At 46.3% G+C, this 20,515-nt stretch overlaps 2 protein-coding genes across 3 annotated transcripts in view; one reads left to right on the top strand and one right to left on the bottom strand.

The window, feature by feature from the left end:
- Positions 1-960: 960 nt before the first annotated feature.
- Positions 961-11,354, bottom strand: RAB33A (RAB33A, member RAS oncogene family). Its single transcript, XM_029241007.1, has 2 exons — positions 10,435-11,354; positions 961-1,548 (listed from the first exon to the last, which is right to left on the bottom strand). Exons 1-2 carry the CDS (start codon positions 10,690-10,692, stop codon positions 1,093-1,095), a joined length of 714 nt encoding a protein of 237 aa, XP_029096840.1. The 5' UTR covers positions 10,693-11,354; the 3' UTR covers positions 961-1,092.
- A 4,727-nt stretch (positions 11,355-16,081) lies between these two features.
- The window catches only part of AIFM1 (apoptosis inducing factor mitochondria associated 1), a 28,011-nt gene continuing 23,577 nt past the window's right edge, over positions 16,082-20,515 (top strand). Inside the window, exon 1 of one of the 2 annotated variants that reach the window (XM_029241209.1) lies at positions 16,082-16,388. In XM_029241209.1, coding sequence (XP_029097042.1) covers positions 16,283-16,388 — 106 coding nt within the window. In that variant the 5' untranslated portion in view covers positions 16,082-16,282. The remainder of the gene's footprint in view (positions 16,389-20,515) is intronic. The other variant, XM_029241210.1, reaches the window with a different exon arrangement.

The following is a 20,515-nucleotide window of genomic DNA, read 5'->3' as shown; positions in this document are numbered from 1 at the left end:
ATAGGGCCAGATGTACAAGAAATACCTACAGGACTTCTGCGGGAGAGCCACCAGAAGTTCCCACTGGCTCAGAAAGCAATAAACTGTCCTGCCTGAGGTGTGGGCTGCTCAGCTGTCAGTGGGCCAGACTCCTAGCTGTGCTCTTGCTTAAGCCCCAGGGTCATTCCTGCCTCCCTACTTTTGCCCACTCCCCTCCTCTTTACCAATCCAAATATTACACTTTATTCAACAACCAAAATAAGTTCAATGACTTTTTTGGTGACTCCTCCCTGATGTTGAGTATATGATGCTCTCAATTTCCATAGCACAGTCTTGCACTTGGTAATATTCTTGTCTAATTTTTGTTCCCAAGTAGTTTCAGTGTGTACATTGTTCTCACAACTAAATCAGAGGGTCTTGGAACGTAGGGGATGAATCCTCCTGTTACATTTCTTCCAACAAAGATCTGGGGGCATCATAGACCTATGTTAGCTTGAACCCTGCCCTCTTCAAGAAAGGGCAGGGGGAAAGAAATACTTCTGGTATCAAGGGCTGCTTGGTGAAAAATGGGGAAGCAGGAGCTAACAGCATTGGAAGGAACTGGGCCTGTTGGGCAACCTGTATTTTTATGTTTAAATTTTGGGAAATAAGAAGAGAGCAGCCTACTCTCGACATCCAAGGACCCTAGGAAATAATGATGAGTCAATGTCTCCTTTCAAAACTTCTCTATCCCTCTGCCTGCACTGGCTCTCTAGAACCGCATATCTGTCCTGTATTCCACCCCCTCCAGGTGTTTCTGCCCACTGATGACATCATGTGAGAGAATGAATTAGTCCTGAAGAAGTGACTCAAAGGATGAGCATTTCAGGCAGCGTAGAAGGCTGGTAGGGAGTGTGCCTCTCTAGCAGGGCGAGCTGCCTCTTCTACTCATCACAATCAGAAATGTCTTCTTGGAGGAAAGCAAGACATGAAGGCATATGATAATCTATACAAATTTTATTTTAATATCAATTTGTATGGAAACAAGCAGGTGTCAGTGTTACACAGGCACGGAAAAAAGGGAAAGAAAAAAACCTCCAGTGATAATTGCTCTTGTATTTACACCGTTTGGTTTCAACAGGGACAGGAAGTTTTACTGTTAGCTTCCTGTGGGAACTCCAGTTTCTGCACCTTCCCCTGCTGCCTCTCAGCATCACGATAGAGCAGGGATTTCTGAGCCTTCAATCGGCAAGCCAGGCACATGAAAATTGACTCCACGTTCTGGCTCTCTTTGGGGTCCTTGGCCGATGTCTCAAATAAGAGCATGTTATGGGCGTCGGCAAATTTCAGGGCTAAGTTGGAGGGCACCTGGATCTGTTCCCTCAAGTCACACTTGTTGCCCACAAGCACTTTCGGGACTAGTGGAGGCACGGCATGCCCATTGCATTCTTGGATCCACATTTTGAGGTTGGTGAAGGATGTCATCTTGGTGACGTCATAGACAAAGACCACGGCATGCACATTGCGGTAGTAATGCTCGACCATGCTTTTTCGGAAGCGTTCCTGACCGGCGGTGTCCCACACCTGAACCTGGAAGATACAAAGACCCGTATTTGGAGTCAGAAAGCGAAACATGAACAGATAGGAGAAAACATGGTTCTGTGACATTATAAAAATGAGGTGACAAGCCCTGACACAGGAAGTGGTTCTTTGACAAATTGGCAGAATGGACTTATCAACATATAGAGAGAAGTTTCTTTCAGGGTTTATTAAGTCTTTCTTAAGGTTTTTAGTTGAAAAACTGGAATGTAAATTGGTCAACTTTCCTGGAGGGCAATGTGGCAATATTGTCAAAAACCTTAAAAATGTACAAAACTCTTAGAGCCTAGAATCCCACTTCCAGAAATCTATACAAAAGAAATAGCAGATAACGTAAATAAGTACTTGGGATATAATATACAGCATGATGACCATAGTTACCACTGCTGTATAATATATATGAAAGTTGTTAAGAGAATAAATCGTAAGAATTCTCATCACAAGGAAAAACTTTTTCTTTTTTTGGCTTTTTCTTTTTATTGTATCTGTATGATATGATGCGTGCTCACTAAACTTACTGTGGTAATTATTTCACAATATAGGTAACTCAAACCATTATGCTGCACACCTTAACCTTATACAGTGATGTACGTCAATTATATCTCAATAAAACGGGGGGGGGAGCAAAAAAAGAAAAGAAAGAGATATGTGGTCAAAATTCTGCACAAAGATCTTAATCACTTAAAAAAAAAAAAACAGGAAACAACCTCCTAGGAGAGGAGCAACTAAAATGTATGTATTGGGTTGGCCAAAAATTTCGTTTGGGGTTTTCCATATGATGTTATGAAAAACCTGAATGAACTTTTTGGCCAACCCAATATATATCTATACAATGGGCTATTATGCAGCCATTAAAATAACCTCTTCATAGAATAAATGGTGTAGAAAATGCTCATAAAATATAAGTAAGTGAAAAAAGTAGGAAACAAAATTTTTCATATGCTATGGTCCCAATTTTTTTAAAAAAAATTAAACATAGACAAATGCATAGGAAAGACTGGAAGTGTATATGCGAGGACATTAATGGTTATTTATGAACAGTGGAACTTAGGTGATATTTACTTTCTTCTTTTTTTTTGTATTTTCCAAATTTTCTACTTCATGCATACATCACTTTGTTTTTTTGTTGTTTGGTTTGGTTTTTTTTTTCATGACTTTTTAAAGCAAACAAAGTTAGTGTTAAGATCTCACCATGTGGCTCAATTGATTTTAAGTTCACTTCTTTGTTATGTAAAAGGTAATTTAGCTCACTGGATTTTTCTTCTGCATCTCAGCTTTTGGGATAAGGCCAATGAATAACATATGTAAAGATACAACTCCCAGGGGATACTCTGGAGTCTAAACACATTCAGCCCAATCTATTTCCTGTTATACATCCAAAGTCTTGGACAAGAGAAATCATGCTGAGAACGACAGCCCCAAGGCCTTATACAATTCTCAGTTATGAAAGAAAATGCGATTATGGTCACTAATTGACTACTATGGTTCTTAAAACGAAGTATAGCCTTTATTTGGAGTTAGCAGTCAGTAAGTATAATCTAGTAAATATAATTGAATCTCTTTGCCGAATGAAGATCTTACAGGGCCCCAGAGTCATCATTGTGAACATCAGTTTTCATTGTCCAGGCTTCCCTTCATCTCCTCAATGGAGATGGCCGCCATGTTCCTTTGGCACGACATTCGAATTCATCTCCTTCTCCTATTTAGATTTCCATGTCTCTTGGTCAGACTCTCCTCTCCTCACTCCCGGATTACAGCAAAGTCTTTTGGACTCTAGACGTCTCCACTCCAGTGCCTCTTGCATACTGCTTTCAAACTAGCCTTCCTAAATCCCTGCTTATATCAGCACATTATTCTCCGCTTCAGCCAATTCCGATAGCCCTCTACTGCATGTGGCATCAAAATGGAAACGTTTGTCTGCCATAATCGGACCCCACCCAACCTGGTTTCCAACTACTCAGCTGCACCTGCTTCATTCTCTCCTCTGTCCCTTTGGTCCTGCTAGTCCAGCTTCCCCTGCAGAAGTGGTTGCCCCCTCATTGCTCTATCCAAATCTCACCCATTCTTCCAGGCTCGGCTCACACTGCACCTTCTTCCTAAAACCTTCTCCAACTTTTCTTCAATTCTCTTTCCTTAGGCATTCCTATCGCACTTTGAGTCTGCACCACACCATTTAGAATATATTTATTTGTTCTCTAGTCGTTTCATCAGTGTTCTTGGCATCCCTCCAGCTAGACTGTAAGCAGTCTTTTTCTGCATCAGATCACTCGTCATCATGCTTGTCATCAATATCGTCGTTGTGATCAAAAAGCAGTATTGGCCTGAGCCAGCAAAACTACTGTCTGGCATCCTAGGTATCTGCCAAGGTGATTTCGGAGACAACATTCGACTTTGGTTACCCAGAAAAACATAAGTCCTCAAAGGCTGATTTGCTTCGGCAAGCAGAGACAGAAGAGATTTTCATTTCTTCCACCTCTCTGGTGCTCTGAGCAGGAAGAAAGAGGAGAGCAGGCCAGGAAAGGAATGGAGGTCAGTGGGAAGAGGGCAGGTATACTGCGAGGATATCATTACCACTTGGCTCCCACCCCCACCCTCCGGTAGTCGTAACTCTTGCCTCTGAGTAAGGCTGAATGCCTACCAGCCCTCAGGCATGTGGCAGATGCTTTAACACCATGAGCTCAGGGCTCTAAAAATACCTGCCACTAGCAGGAACGTGGGTGGGAGTGTATGAGGTGTTTGGGGCTGAGTAGTTTGGCTGTTTGGCTTTTCTGTGGCTTCAGAATTGGGCACGCCACCCCAGCTACCAGAACTGCAGGGAGGGCCCTCTCTGCTGGAGACCTCCTTTGCCTTTCCAGTGGCTGGGGAGCCTTGGAGCTTTTATTCAGAGGTTCGGAATTTCAACTACTGCTCTCATTCCAGTTCTTTAGAAACCCCACCCCAAGTTCTTTGCACCCCTGTCTGTGGTGAGAGGGGAGCCAGGAAGCAGGCTGCTCACAGCAGAGAATCAGAAGAGCCAATGCTGTGGCCTCAAGAGCCATCAAAAAGGGACAGCACGGCAGTCAGGCTCGCTGGAACACGACTGACTTCATTTTGTTTCTGGGTTTAGTGTCCCTGTCCTTCTCAGCATCCTCATAAGCCCCTGGCCTCTGTCGGACAATGAAAGCATCTCCTCTCCCTTTGGCAGCTGGCGCTCCCTCACCCAGTCCGCCCTTCCTGTGGGCACTGCACCTGACGCCTGCCCCTTAGCCACACACATGCCCCCAGGATCCTCTTTTCTCTCCAAGGGCCAGTGGGGTATAGTGGAGTCAAACCAACTAGGGTGCAAATCTCAACCCAATCATGTCCCACTAGTTAGGTGTCCTCAGTCAAGTTACTTTATCTTCAGTGTCCTCCTCTGGAAACTAAGGATAAACACAGCAATCTGGTAGGGATGCTGTGAGGATTAGCATTCCTTGTAAGTACAGGACACAGTGCCTAATACACTCCCCCTTCGCCCCTGGCCTGAAACCGCCACCATCAAGTCTGGCCAGACAGCTAATTGGGCTGGCGCTGTTGGAGACGCAGCAGTAGATGTGGAATTGGGAAAGCCGGGTTCTAGCCCCTCAGCTTTCTAGCTGAGTCAATGACCAGCCAAATGAAATAACATGCGAGGAAGAGCTTTTGCACAATATAAAGTGCTCTGCAAATATTAGCTGCTGCCATTGTCTCAGAGGGCCCATGAGCCCTGTCCTGGTAGCACTGCTCCTTGGATCCGTTGGTTCTCATCCTGGAAAGCGCAGAAAGCTTGGCTTCTTTTCTTGGCTGCGCCACACAGCATATGGGATCCTACTGCCCCGACCAGGGATTGAACCTGTGTCCCCTGCATTGGAAGTGCGGAGTCTCAACCACTGGCCCGCCAGGGAAGTCCAAGCTTGGCTTCTTGAGGATGAGATCGAGCCAAGGCAAACGCAGTCAGTGGGGAGGGGGAAGAGAGAGGAAGGCCAGCAACATGCCATGGGTGGCGGGGGGCAGGCCCAAAGTGACAGGGACTCTGGAGAGTCAAGGGGCACAGGGTGGGGAGCTGCCAAAGATAAATCTAGCCTTGTAAACCATTTTCCTGGGGCTACCGCTGCCTGAGCAAGCTTCGGCAAGTTCCTCACCCCTGCACGTGCTCTTAGCTGACATGGGTATTTCTTATCCCTAGGGAACATATCTGGCGTCTTTCTACAGATGAGGCATGAATGTCCTTTTGTTGGAGGCTGGTGGAGGGGGGGTAGAAGTGGAAAGAGAGAGAAAATACATCTGTAACCTTTGGAGGATGCCCGAGTGGATGACGGGAAAAGTTTAAGATAAATCTTTCTTCAGCTAGCTGGCTGTCCCATCTGCGTCTAAGATACACCACGTTCACACACCAGGCTGACACAGAGAATGGCAAAGGATGACAACAAGGAGAAACTCACCCACAGCAAGAGAGGCAGCAAGGGAGACAGAGAAACAACAAAACTGCTGGATAATTAACCATTCAGCTAACTGGCAGAAGATGGAAGCTCAGAAGCCCTAAGGAAGACATGACGTCATTCTGACTGCGGGCAGCTTCCGAGGGAACGCTTAGCTCAGCCACTCGGTAATGTAGCACACGAAGGTGTTTTTCCAAGTGATCAGCGGAGGAAGAGAAATCCACGATCCTGAACAGCACCTGCCCACAGCCTCGGCTGTCCTGCAGCGAGCGTGCCTGTTCTGGAGTGCTGGGGCAGAGGGTTGCCCAGGCTATAGGAGGAACCCAACTGGACAGCAGGGGGTGCTTGCATGAAAATTTACAAGGAATGGCTCAAAAATTAGAACTGAGCCTCCCCTCTACTACCTGCCCACCCCCAAACACACGCCCCAGTCGGCATTTTCCAATGCTTTTAGACTGAGACAGGTGCAATATGATTTAGCTAAACCTGTAAGGTGACTGACACTTAATGGTCATTAAGGGAAGCTCCACCCTGCCTTTGGGGATTGGGGGAGGCCTCCATCCTTCCTAGGCTGATGTCAGGGAGGACTGTCAGCTTTCCCATATGATGTCTCACCGTGTCCCTGTCACAGGTAACTTTGTGGGTTGGATGGACGATGGGGCTGGCCCAGAGTGGGGATTTACATGCTCTTCTAAGCCAGGCTGCGTGGTGTGTGGAAAGAGCACCGAAAAGGGAATTAGGAGACCTGAGTTGTAGGCCGGGCCCTGGGTGATCTTAAGCAATCACGTTCCCTCTCTGAGCCTCAGTTTCCTCTCTGTAAAACAAGGAAGTCGGATTAGAGATGCTCTAAGGTCTCTTCCATCTCTGAACATCCTCTGATTCTCATACCCAAGGTGAGGCAGTCAAGGTGCAAAAAGTAAAACCCAGGTACTCGGCTCGACGTCTGGAGTGCAGCTGAAGGTGACATCTTGAAGGCTCCTGGGTTCTGGGGCTGAAACCCTGGGCCCCTGGCCTAGAAGAGACCATAAGGCTGGTTGCCCAGCATGCCACCTCCCCCTGAGCACAATGCCCCCCAGCCAGATACTGCCCCGCTAGAGGAGAGAGCAGTAGGAAAGAGCATGAGCTCGGAATCTAGGTTGAAATCCTGGCCCTGTCACGGGGAAGGCAGGATAGTGAGATGGCAAAGTGCTTGGGCTCAAGAGTCAAAGACTGAAGCTCAGATCCACGTGCCTTGGGGCAAATTATTTAATCTCTCTAACTTTGGTCTCCTTATCTCTAAAACAAGAATGGTAATAATAGTCCTAATTTCATAGGGTTGCTGAGAAGACCAAATAAGATCGTGCATGGGAAGCACCTAGCCTGTGCTCTTTGTTTCTTCAATAAATGGAACTTGTTGTCGTTATTATGATTATTGTAGGCTTTTCTTGATGTTCTTGTGAACCAGGAAATACTGGATTATAAATCTTGTGAGGGCATGGGGGACGCATTGATTGGAGACACCAAATGGGGCTTCAAGGCCCTAGGAATGGCCCTGGTAATTAAGACAGTAGCCCCAAATATGCTAAATTAGTCGTCCCCCTGCAGGGGTTGACAGTATGTGCTACCCTGGGACACAGGGGGGCAGCCCCGGAGAGGCCACACCCTACTCTTGAACTGAGAGAAGAGCTTGCTGAGACCTCTCTGCCACTCTCCTGTGAGCACTGGCATTTTAGAGCCTGACAGCCTTCTCTTGCTGGCTGTGGTCTAGGGCCACCTCAGCCTGGGGACTTTTCTCTCTTCCCCAAAGGCAGTCACCTCCTAGCGTGATTTTGGTACCTGTTCCTTGAGAAACTTCAGGCCAGCCGGAGTATGGGGCAAAATCATCTCCTATGGAGCTCATTTGCTAGCTGCCATTCTCTGCCATCTCCCCAAGGACATGCTGGTCTCGCCTGCTGGCTTGGGCCCTGAGCTTGTAGCAGCTTTGCCAGAGGCAGGGTCGCCATCCCGCTGCTCCCACACCCCACCCTGAGCTCCTTCAGAATCTGCACTCAGAGGGCTCCTCCATGAGCAGTGTCACAAGGTTTTGCCCTCTTGAAAATATCATCTTCCCAAAAAAGCCTGTGTTAAGCACTTATCTGCACGTGGTGCTGTGCTGGGCTCTGTTTCTAGTGAGTCACATTGTCACAGGCTCTGCCCTCTGGGAAAAAGTCCGGAATCTTTGGCAGAGACTGTAAAATCCAGTTTGATCAAGTACTGGGTGTTAGAAGGGAAGGAATCTTTGCAAAATTTCCCCAAGGCCATTGGGTAGTGACCCTCTTCCACTCGTTTTCACCTCCCACTTTCTGGCTTCCTCCTCTCCTCTCCCCCTGTTCTCCTTCCCTAGACTCCCAAACGCTTCCTTTTCCTCCATCTAAATTTCAAGGGGACTTATTTCCCCCTCTCTTAAATCCAGAGGACTCGTTGGCTCAATGTGACACGATTTTAAACAAGCGATAGCATTAAATTCAAAAGGTTTTGAGGGTTTAAGAGCACATCCATAAGTACATTTCTAGTTGGGATTTTAAAAGGCATGTTTTAGAAACGCCAGAGTCTTACAATGTTCCATTAAAGAAGTCCTAGCCAAGCAGATATTGACATAAGAGCCCTAGGAAAGGATGGAGACAGAGACCTACTTTGACTTTTAAAAGGAAATGTAGCAATTCCCTCCAAAATGCGAGGGGCAAAAAAGATCATTATTTCCAAACAGTGCCCTGTCTTCCTGATCCTGGGTCTCTGTTGTTTTCAAGAGCCCTCCCTTACCAATACTGAGCTGCCCATCTTCCTGACATCTAGTGCCTTGGCCTGGTCTCTGAAGCCATTTTAAAACACATTCATTTTAATAATGAAGGAGTCAGGAACCTTGTACAGTTTAGAGCATTTCATCATTCTCCTCAGTTACTCAGTCCTTCTCTCCACATCACTCAGAAGAGAGGCCCTGTGGTCACTGGGGCTGTTTACCCAGCAGGAGGGAGGGTTGCCTTCACCCGACAGTGTCCGACCATAGGCTCAAGAAAAGGCCAGCTGTGGGACTTCCCTGGTGGCACAGTGGTTAAGAGTTCGCCTGCCAATGCAGGGTACATGAGTTCGAGCCCTGGTCCGGGAGGATCCCACGTGCCGCAGAGCAACTAAGCCAAATGCGCCACAACTGCTGAGCCTGTGCTCTAGAGGCCACGAGCCACAACTACTGAGCCCACGTGCCACAACTACTGAAGCCCACGCACCTAGAGCTGGTGCTCCACAACAAGAGAGGCCACCACAATGAGAAGCCTGTGCACTGAAGGAAGAGTAGCCCCCGCTCGCCGCAACTAGAGAAAGCCCGCGCGCAGCAACGAAGCCTCAACTCAGCCAAAAATTAATTAATTAATTAATTAAAAGACAAAAAGAATTAAGAAAAGGCCAGCTGTGGGTCTAAAGAAGTTGGTCTTTAGTGCCCAGTGCCTTCTGAGGTGGCTTTCCTGCCCATAACCCTGCCCCCTCTGCTCCTCTGACACATGAAGCTGCCCTTGCCATGTCCTCCCTCCCTCCATCCTCTGCACATTGAAATATTACTGTCCTATCGAGTTTCTACCTTTTCTGAACCAAAAGTGAGCACAACTGGTCAGACAAGAATATCTGTACTTAGCCTACTTGACAAACTAAAGAGAGGGGGGCACCAAGACACTTCCCTTAGCCCTCAGATAAGTTGCTCTGCATTTTTACAAAGGCCTGCTGAAGACAATACCCACAGAATGAGTAATGGGCATTAGGTACCCAGACAAATAAAGAAGATATCATTTAAGGGGTACTTTCCAAAAGAACTAGTTTAATCTATTATGAAGTGTTGGCAGGTAACCCTGTCTCAATTTCTTTAAAAGGGTTCATGGCTGTCTGCCAGAAGCACCCCACACCACTCCTATTCCAAATCAGCCTTAAACTTAATTATAACTTGTAATTTAAAATAAAGCAGCTTTCATTCTCTATGGAGTTCCATCTCCCCCCACCCCCGCAAGGCCTGGGGGCTTAGCCAAAGCAGGTTTTTGCAACCTATTGGCACCCACGAGGTAGAAGGGACCTCAAGATGTGTAAAGCGCTTTGGGATCCTTCCCACAGACCAGGACGGAGATCCCTCATACCACCCTCTGCCCACAGGTGCCGCTGCTCCCGGCTCAGGGTCAAGGATAGGATCAAACAGGCTTTTCCTAGTGGGAGCTGTCAGGCAGGGGCAAAGGGCATGAATGCAGCCACTCCCGCCTGCCCTCAGAAAACGGGTGAGGTGGGTACTGGGCCACTGAGAGAGGCGAAGGGGATAAGGACGTGCCGAGGGTCTTGGGCTCAGCAAGCGGCGACACAGCCACGCGCTGGACATTTACAACCACTAGAGCAACGCCTCTGGCAAGGCCCCCTCCCAGATCCCTCCCTTCCCGGACCTGACCGTCTGGATCACCTTGATCTTCTCGCCCTCGATTTCCACGGTCTTCTCCCTGAAGTCCACGCCGATGGTGGCCTCAGTCTTGTCCGGGAAGGTCCCCCCGCAGAAGCGGAAGGTCAGGCAGGTCTTGCCCACGTTGGAGTCCCCAATCACGATGATTTTGAAGATGCGAATCTGCACGTACTGGTCCAGCGACGAGTCCAGCTCCAGGGACGCCAGGCCAGCGGCCGAGGCGGGCTGCAAGTTCCCATGGCCCAGGATGGGCTGCGCCATCTCCCCCGGACCGGACCCGGGCCCCAACCCCCCTCGAGGGCTCCACACAAAGAAAACGGCCACGTTAGTGCGCTCGAGGCGAGCGAGCTTTGTGCGTGTGTATATGTGTGTGTGTGTGTGCGTGTCTGTATCCGCGCGTGTGTGCGTGCGCCAGCAACGTGTGCGCGCGCGCGCGTGAAGGGGGTGCCTCTCACCCCAGGCCCCCCCCTCCTCCAGCGCACCCTCCTAGCAGCTCTGAGGCAGCGACACAAAAGCCAGGGAGGGGAGGAGAGATGGAGGAGAGTGGGCAAGCGTTCTCCTTGCGCCTGTGAGCTGGGACGGGACGCTCGGGCGTGCGATCCTACCGCGCTCCCCAGGTCGCTGCGGCCACCACCGCACCTTTGCCTAGACCCTCCCCTGCCTGGACTCCAGGGACACACCGGAGGGAGGAAGCCTAGGGAGGAAAGGTTGGGTGGGGAGAGCCGCACACACCACCCCAGGATGGTCTTCCTTTCTCCGTGCCCCCATTTATTTTATAGGTTTATAGGTTTCGGGCTCCCCACCCCCACTTTCTCGGAGCGCACGAGGTCAGCGGGCACAGCTGGGGAGGACAAAGAGAGCTGCACCCTCAGGCATCTCTGGAGCACCTCGGCCTCGGAGCGACACTACTCGGCGGGGGTGGGGGGTGGGGCGGAGATACCTCCTTCACCAAGCGGCCGGCAGCTGCGCCGCGCCTCCGCAGCCCCCTCCCAAGCCTTAGGATAAAGCGATGCTCTGTCTTATTGAGAAAGCAGGTGCGCTCGCGCGCCCCAAGGAGCCGGGGAGGGCGCTGCCAAGACACGCTGTGGGTTATGGGGGACCGCGCAGCTGCGAGAGGTAGGCAGGGGCACGGGTGTTCGTGTGTAGGGGGAGTTAGTGTTTCTGTCACAGACTTGTCAGATGTAGGGGGGCGCGTGCCAGGCACCAACCTCCCCTTATCACACCACGAGCACCCATCCTCTGAATGTTCAGGAGAGTGGCTCCCATTGGCTGCCACAGTCGGTTGTGTTTGTCTGGCCAATGGGGAAGGCCCGCCACGGGAGAGGGCCGAGCATGGGGTAGAAGAAGGGGGAAGCTGGTGGTGGCAGCTTCAGCAAAAGGGGACTTCGTTTCCGGGGCTAACCATTACAGGTCCAGGTGGAGGGGCCCTGGGACACAGCATGAGCCTCACAGTGTGTTACATTCCTGAGCCTCCGTATAATCATAAATCCTTCCAGAATGGTGGCGTTTCAAAAGGAATTATAAACCCCTAGGAGCGTTCACCCCTCTGCAACTGAATGTAGAACAAAGTGGTTGGGTCTAATTTGCCAGAAGCCTAGGTTATGCTTGGAAGATGATAAATGAACAGAACTTTCTTACAGTGTTGGGGGCAGCTTCCCAAAGCTTAATAAGCATCACACATCTTGGTCAAGACCAGTATTCCCTCTGCCGAAAGTGATTTGCAGGTTCAGAATCTGTCTGAAATCAGCTCTGCTGAGGTACAATTTACATATAATAAAATGTGCCCGTTTATGTTTGCTTTTAAGACTTTATCCCTCCTCCCACATATTTCATAAGTTAAGGTAATATCGACACATACCAATAGCACCGACGTATGAGTTATTTGCTAACGCCATCAAGGTCAGGGATTCCAGCAGCACACGTGAGTTACCATCTTATTTGTGTGTGAGGCTGAGCTGCAGAAGAGACAAGTATGACGAAATCCATTCCCACTATGAGGAAAACAATTCAGTGCATCGGTGATAGATCTGTAAGCAAATTGGAATGTGACTGCTCAGCCAAGTCCAAGTTACTCAAAATGGCTGGGAAAATGGGGTCTTCTAGTTAAGAAGCTTTTTAAGCTTAGTTAGCAGATATATATACAGCTAACTCTTTTAGCATATATGTGGGTCACCCATTTCTAAAACCCTAGATTATACGATTCAGTATTAAACCTCGAGAAGGATTTAATCTTAGTTGGCTAATCGAAGGTCATCATTATGAATACCAATTATCATTGTCCAGTGTGAACAGTAATCCTCATTGTACAGTATTTTGTTTCTGATTGGTTGATGTCTAGATAATAGTTTGCCAAATCATTCTCCTCTGAATTGGAAGCTAATGCTCCTGGTGATCATTATCTAGAGAAGAGTACCTATTTTTTTAAAAAAGGTAACTATTAATTAGGCATATCCAGTAGGTAAGAGTGAAAAGAAGGGCTTCCCTGGTGGTGCACTGGTTAAGAATCCGCCTGCCAATGCAGGGGACACAGGTTCGAGCCCTAGGCCGGGAAGATCCCACATGCCGCGGAGCAACTAAGCCTGTGCGCCACAACTACCGAGCCTGTGCTCTAGAGCCCGCAAGCCACAACTACTGAGCCCGCGTGGTACAACTACTGAAGCCCGCGCGCCTAGAGCCCGTGCTCCACAACAAGAGAAGCCACCTCAATGAGAAGCCCACGCACAGCAATGAAGAATAGCCCCTGCTCGCTGCAACTAGAGAAAGCCCGCGTGCAGCATCGAAGACCCAACACAGCCAAAAAAAAAAAAAAAAAAAGAGTGAAAAGAAGCTTTGCTAATTCATAGCCATAATTAATGCTAACTTTCTGGGAGATATAAAAAGATATTACATCCACATAAGATTATTTAGACATATGCTCCCAGCAAAAACTTGTCACTGAGTCTGAGAGTTCACATTATATTTGTAAGGTAGAAACACTGATTTCTGGAAATGTGGTATATCAAAATGGGCCCCATGCCCTAATAAAATACTCTGTGGAGTGAGATTTTGGGGAAATTTCACTTATATTTTTGGAGTTATTCAATATGTGTAAGTTGCTTTTGCCACCCAAAATGATAAAATATAATTTTTTATTAAGAGGACAAGAAAACTTCATTGTACCTATTGCAAAAATAAATGTGCTGTACAATGTCTTTTTTGTATGTTAATTGTGCATCATTAAATGACTGTCTTTCAAATACACCCAGTTGTTTTCATAGGTATCTGATCGTCATGATTTTGATAGTGTTTTCCAAAGCTTCTTTCACCAACAGATATGATTAACTTTGTATTTAATCAATCCATGTTTATTACTGGCTTTTAGAAATAGCAATAAATTTCAATGTCTTCAAGACCTTTAAAATATGAAATAAGTAGAAATCATTTTTTACCTTATTGTGGAATTGATATTTTCAATATTTATCCCCCCAAAGAGTCCTAGCTTAAAAGGCAACTACTGGGACCTCCCTGGTGGCGCAGTGGTTAAGAATCCACCTGCCAATGCAAGGGACACAGGTTTGAGCCCTGGTCCAGGAAGATTCCACATGCCGCAAAGCAACTAAGCCCGTGTGCCACAACTACTGAGCCTGCGCTCTACAGCCTGCAAGCCACAATTACTGAGCCCACGTGCCACAACTACTGAAGCCCGCACACCTAGAGCCCATGCTCTGCAACAAGAGAGGCCACCACAATGAGAAGCCCGCACACTGCAACAAAGAGTAGCCCCTGCTAGCCGCAACCAGAGAAAGCCCACGCGCAACAATGAAGACCCAATGCAGCCAAAAATAAAAATAAATAAATGTTTTTTTTAAAAAAGGCAACTACTACCTGCACTTCTGAACATTAACCTATTCTTTTTTTTTTTTTTGCAGTACACGGGCCTCTCACTGCCGTGGCCTCTCCCGTTGCGGAGCACAGGCTCCGGACGCGCAGGCTCAGCGGCCGTGGCTCACGGGCCCAGCCGCTCCGCGGCATGTGGGATCTTCCCGGACCAGGGCACGAACCCGTGTCCCCTGCATCGGCAGGCGGACTCTCAACCACTGCGCCACCAGGGAAGCCCTAACCTATTCTTAATGAGTAAGGGAACCCTGGATCATGTTCACCCAATAAATACTGCTTCCTGGGTTAAACTTCCTAAAACAACTTTGTAATTTCATTCTTTATCCCTATTCCACTAAAGATAATAACTTCATCACCTACAATATTAGGGCCAAACCCTTTTGCCTGTTCAAATCTGGCCCCACCATATTCACCCGTCCTTACTTACTTCCTAGTATGTACTCTCTACCATTGTCCCCTGAAAACGTGCTGGGTTTTGTTTTATACCTCCAAGCAGCATGGTGCTTCCTCTAAGATACTTTACAAATATTAGCTCATTTAACCTTCATAACAACCCTATGAGATTCGTAAAAGAGGAAAGTGAGGCACAAGTTAAGTGACTTGCCCAAGTGGCAGAGCCAGGATTCAGCCTGGGGCAGACCGGATGCAAAGTCAATGGTGCTTAACCACTGAAAATATTACCTTTGGTCCCAAAGTATTCACCATCTGAAATATCATTCCTTCTCCTCCACTATTTGAATTTTACTACTCATCCTTCAAGACACAGCTCAAGTAACACTTCTTACATGAAGTCCTTCCTTAGCTATTCCATCCCATATTTTCTCTTGCTCTTGCACTACATCAGATATTATTATTTAAATGACCAGTATATGTCATCTCCCCAACTAGACAGTGACCACTTCCTATACTTTTCATATCCCCCAGAGCTCCTTTAATAGCACAGTCCAAGTGGCAAGTGCTCAATAAATACCTGTTAAATGAACATGTAACTCAAAACTTTGAAATAGGCATATGTTATGTTTTGCATACAGCCAATAATTTATTTCCAATTTAGCTTACATTTGGTAGAGTCAAAACACCTAGTTACACTCAGCCCCTCACCCTACTCCTCCCACAACTCTTAAAATCCTGCTTAGGAATACTCTCACAGAAAGTCTGTGAAGCACAAACTCTTTTTGCCAGCATCCTGCTCTCAAGCACGGAAGCCGTAATAGCAGGAGACTGTCCGCAGCCCTCGTACAGCATCTAGGACACAGAACTGCACAATATAAAAGCGATTTGCGAAAGAGAGCGCGGAATGATTACTAGTCCTGCAAACAGGGGCTGGGTGGGAAAGCGCCAGCAATTTGTAAAGACAGAAGTCCACTCCGAATCTGGGAAGCCAGGTGCCCCGGCTGGACCTACGGAAATACTGGAAGTGGACTACAGCCAGAGAATCCGGAAAGCTTAGTACCTAGTAAATAGTGGCCTAAAACAGAAAAACAAACTGCGGTGCTGGGGCCACGCTTTGTGAGGTGCCGTTACAGGTTCCCGCCATCGACAGAGCGGCAGCACCGGCCACAACCGCCAGGCAAAGCGGCCCCACCGGTCCCTCCTTGGACAGCTTTTGAGCTCGCTTAGCGGAACGCGTTGCCATCAACCCACAGAAACTTGCAAGCAACTCAGCCTGTGGTCTTTCCAAGTGTTCGGACAGCTAGGCGCATGCGCACAGCTTCTCTCCGTGCGGACCAATCGCAATGCGGCGCTGAGTGTTACGCCTGCGCAGTAGGCCTCCAGTCGCGCTTCCCCTTCCCCTGCTCTAGAAGGCCGGCCTAGCTGTCCAATGCCCACCCGGAGCTGGGAGGAGGAGCCTACGTAGAGTGCGTGTGAAGGGAGCCGGGGGAACTGGCCAAGGCCCACGGTGTTTGACCTGTCGGTCCGTCCGTGCTTAAGAAGAAAGGAAAGGAGGAGGAGGTCCAGAGTAGCGGTTGCGGAAATGTACCGGTGTGGAGGCCTGGCGGCGGGTGCTTTGAAGCATAAGCTGGCGCCCTTGGTGCGGACAGTGTGCGTCCGAGGCCCGAGGCAGAGGAACCGGCTCCCAGGTGACTGACCCATCCCGGGCAAACCCCACCTTGAAGACCAAGTACCTGGGTTCTACAGGCTCCCTATGCCTCTCAGGCCTTCCCCACCCCACCCCACCCCCGCCCCTGGGGAAAAACTATAAACACACTCAACAGTCGCGTGAATTCCGAATTGGCGGGATTCAAACCGTAAGTTTCGCAAGCCGTGCCGGCCTGACCTTCAAGGGATTTGAGCCCAGTAGTCGGCTTGAGGCCTTTTTCTGGGAGGGTTTGCTGTTCAGGGATAACAGAACAGCTGGCTGTCTCGTATTGTCCAATGCCACCTCCCGGCCACCCCCAGTCAGCCTTTTTAGAGCAATGAGGTGAAGTAGACTTTGTCATTTATCGATTGAGAGACCTTAAGCAGGACATTTAAGCCCTACGCCTCAGTTCCTTCTGTAAATGAGCATATAACCTGCCTACCTTCCAAACCCCAGATCAGATTCATAGATTTGAGTGCCCTGTGAAACAGAAACAGTGCAATCAGTGCAAGTAAGGAGTCAGTCCGCCTGTGCGCCAGCCACCGGGAAGAGTTGACCCAGAATTAGTCCGAGATGCCTCGTCAGTGTAATTCTTGGTAGTCTCAACGCTTCGAAGAAACAGTTTGCAGAAAGCATTGTATTTGCCCTCCATGAAGTTGTTTCAGCAAATTTTAGAGCTAGAAGGGATTTCGTAGTAAAGTTCAACCCACTAATTTTATAGATAATAAACCGAGGCACAGAGAGGTGAAATTGCTTGCTCAAGGTCACGTACCTAAGTAACAGGCAGAGCAAAGGTTAGTTTGCCAGTCTCTAGGTCCCTAATCCTCTTGCCCCAACTCCACACTGCTTCCTAAAGTTTGACCTCAAAAGGTTAAGGATGAATCCGGTTCCCCTTTAGCCCACTGGGCATCAGATTCCTTGAATTTATCTAAGCATGTCTTGAGCCTGCTGATTTCCAACCTGCACAATTTCAGGGGGGTAAAGAGTTATCCACCTGTAGGAGGTGCTGTTTTGTTGTTCTTTTTTTTTTTTATCAATCATCTTTGAATGGCCACCTGAGGATATTCACATTTGCTATGTCAGTGTGGAACTGCCTTGAGGCCTTTTCAATTTGGAACTGCCTTCTGGGTGCTTTAAAAAAAAGTGGAAAATATTTCCCTTAGATTGTGAGAGTCTTCGGAAATGTGCATTTGAAAAGTTTTTCCAGTTGCTATGCCTCAAGAAAATGTTTCCTGATGGGTGTACCCGAGGTATGTTCTAAGACATGTTGCTTTGGGAACTTAAAGACCAGATTAGATTTTAAAAACTAACATCCTGTCTATGATGTCATCTGTATGGGTTTTGTGCATTGAAATGAGAATGCTCTATGTAAGTTGGACAGAAATTTAGGTAAGCTGAAGATTTTCATCCACACTGGGCTTTCAAACTTTGTGTACTTATTTTGCTTAAAACTCACAACTTTTGCCAGCATTCTGAAGTCTGACCAAAAGTTCTCATCAATTAAGTATGGATTTGCAAAGGTAAATTGATTTATGAGACATTTGAGGTGGTTGGTGATATTAGAACTACTGAAAAATACTCACTGAGAACGTTCTTTTCCATTGCATGACTTTATTTTAAGGCAGTCTGCTGTAGAATATATTCTGACTTCTTGACATATCCATCATTTCTTTGTATACACTTACTCTTTGTCCTTTGGCCAAGCACCAGAGTATAACATCATTACCTTTAGCAGTGGGTGGGGGTGGTTACAATTTCAAAAAGAAATGCTTCTGTCATTTAAGGCATCAACCTTGTTTTCTGGCTCGATTACTGATTGCTTTTAATATGATTTCTTTTGCACATAGCAGCATTTACCATATGTTTTTGCATAGATCAGGAAGAGGCATTGTTTGTTGATATGCCATTTCCCCTCCTTTTATCCCTTCCTCCCCACTAGTTCTTTGCCAGGATTATAGCAAACTTTAAACCTCCCTTGAAACATCTCATCCACATCTGTCACCATTGTCAGGTTCGTTTCCATTATATGTTGCCTTTTACCTTAAAACCGTAATTGCTACTATTTGTTTATTTACTTTATTTGGATGCTCTGCCTCTTTCCAGAAATGATTAAAGGTAATTAATAGTCATCACTTTATATCTGCATTCAGCACTGAGCAGATTGGTTAGGTAGTAGGTATTTTCTGTTCTGTAGTATTTTATTTGGTTATCAAACATTGTGCCACCGATGTGATCAGACTGATCACTGACCCCTGAGGTGAGGGTCAAATGTTTGAACATTTTTCTCTGTTCAGAATCCTTCTCACCTCTTTAAAAAGGAAACTGGACATCTTGAGGGCAAGGATCCAGGCTTCCTGGGCACTGCCACATGACACTTTCTTTGAAGCCTAGAAGATGAGCCTTTACCTACTCCTTCTGCTGAGGCAAAACTTTCCCGAAGAAAATTTTAGCAAGTCAGCATTTTCTGCAACCAATTAATATGTTGTATTTTCTAGACATTTTCTAATATTTTAAGGGAGTTGTTGCATATTGTAAGTTTTATGTTTCCAAAACTTTCCTGGTCATATAAATTGAATGGAGGGCCAACCCTAAAAGTACTGAATGAGAATCTCTAGGAGAGAGCCTTGGGAATTTATATTTATGCTTAACAAGCCCCTTGATGTAATTCATATGATCAGGCAAGTTTGGAAACTACTGTTCTGATGAATAATGACTCTTTCCCTTCCATTCTTCTGACCTAAGGATTAAAAACCAAACTGAGCAGCCTTGAGTCTCTTGTGATTTGTGTCAAGTTCATTTTCTGATATTCAGAATAGTAGCAGCCATTCTCCCCTCCTAAGCTATACACTATCTGAGACAGGAGTTATGTCATATTTATTTTTGTGTCCTCATCATTTTGTACAGTCTCTGGTACGTGGTGAATTCTCAGTGACTAAACCCTAGTAATGTGAAGGACGTAACTTTGCAGAATAGAGTTAGATTTTTTTTTTCTGTCATCTAAATCATTTTTCTTCTGGTGCCTTCAGAGTGTTTCACACAAGAGGCATCTAACTACAATGGACAGATCATCTAGGCTTGTCCTATCCTGTGTTTTATCCATGTCAGAAAAATAAGTTTGACATTCAGAAAACAAGATTCAAGAGCATATAGACCTCTTAACCACTTGAGATTCCTAGGTGCCTCAATTGTGTGAATGTATTTCTGGAAAAGGCCTTCTGGGAGTATGGAAAAACAGGAGATTATGAAGTCTAAAGAAATGAATTTGCTAATTTAGGTACTATTCTAATGCTAGCCTGTGGTATTTGAAGTTACTAATTTATTATTAAGCAGCCTGTACGATGGGATATGGCCAAAACTTCTTTGCAAAGAATTCTTCAAAGTGTTCAGTCCTTATCAGTAGAACCGGGTAGAATTTCTATTTCCTTATTTTATTCATTAATTCAAGAAATATTTGTTGAGCAAACACCTACAGGAATTGAATCTTTGCACGATATAATGAATATAGACAATAATGTTGTATTATATTATCAGACTTGCTAAGAGACTAGATCTTAATTATTCCAACCACTAAAAAGAAATGATAATTATATGACACAGTAGAGGTTCTAATTATCGCTAAAATGGCAATCATATTATTACGTATAAATGATCAAATTTAAAAAAAAAAGAATTGAATCCTAAGTGTGAGGAAGGGAGCTCTACCTCTGTACATGTGGTTTGACTGCAGAAAATCTAAAACAAGTAGATTGGGGCAATGAGAAGTCAAGGAGCAAGGTGGCTCTCCCACATTAATAAGACAAGTGAAAAGGCATGTTTCAGTCATAATGTAAAATCTCCTAAAACTTTGAGGCTATGGGGGGAAAGGTGTGGGAATAATTTTATAGGTAAAAGAAAATTGGAGGGAAAATATGAACATCCATACAATATTATCACCTTTTACAAAATTAAAGTCACTAGGTATGTAAAAAGTTGGTTTGTTAATGACAGTATTGTATTATATTTCTTTTCAAGCAATAGTTTAAATGTAAACCCATTTACTTTGTAAAAAATCAATTTACTTTTTTAAAAACATCTTTATTGGAGTATAATTGCTTTACAATGGTGTGTTAGTTTCTGCCGTATAACAAA

This window comes from Monodon monoceros, unplaced genomic scaffold, assembly GCF_005190385.1.
Source record: "Monodon monoceros isolate NGI ecotype Baffin Bay Population unplaced genomic scaffold, NGI_Narwhal_1 Super_Scaffold_22, whole genome shotgun sequence".
NCBI classification, from domain to species: Eukaryota; Metazoa; Chordata; class Mammalia; order Artiodactyla; family Monodontidae; genus Monodon; species Monodon monoceros.
The sequence above is the reverse complement of the archived record's forward strand: the minus strand, read 5'-3'. Positions and strand labels throughout refer to the sequence as shown.

Bases quoted from the DNA above. Each gene is read 5' to 3' on its own strand.
- RAB33A (XM_029241007.1), bottom strand. From the start codon at position 10,692: ATGGCGCAGCCCATCCTGGGCCATGGGAACTTGCAGCCCGCCTCGGCC. The intron at 1,549-10,434 runs GTGATCCAGACG...TGTATCTTCCAG, and splicing joins TCGAGGGCGAGAAGATCAAG to GTTCAGGTGTGGGACACCGC.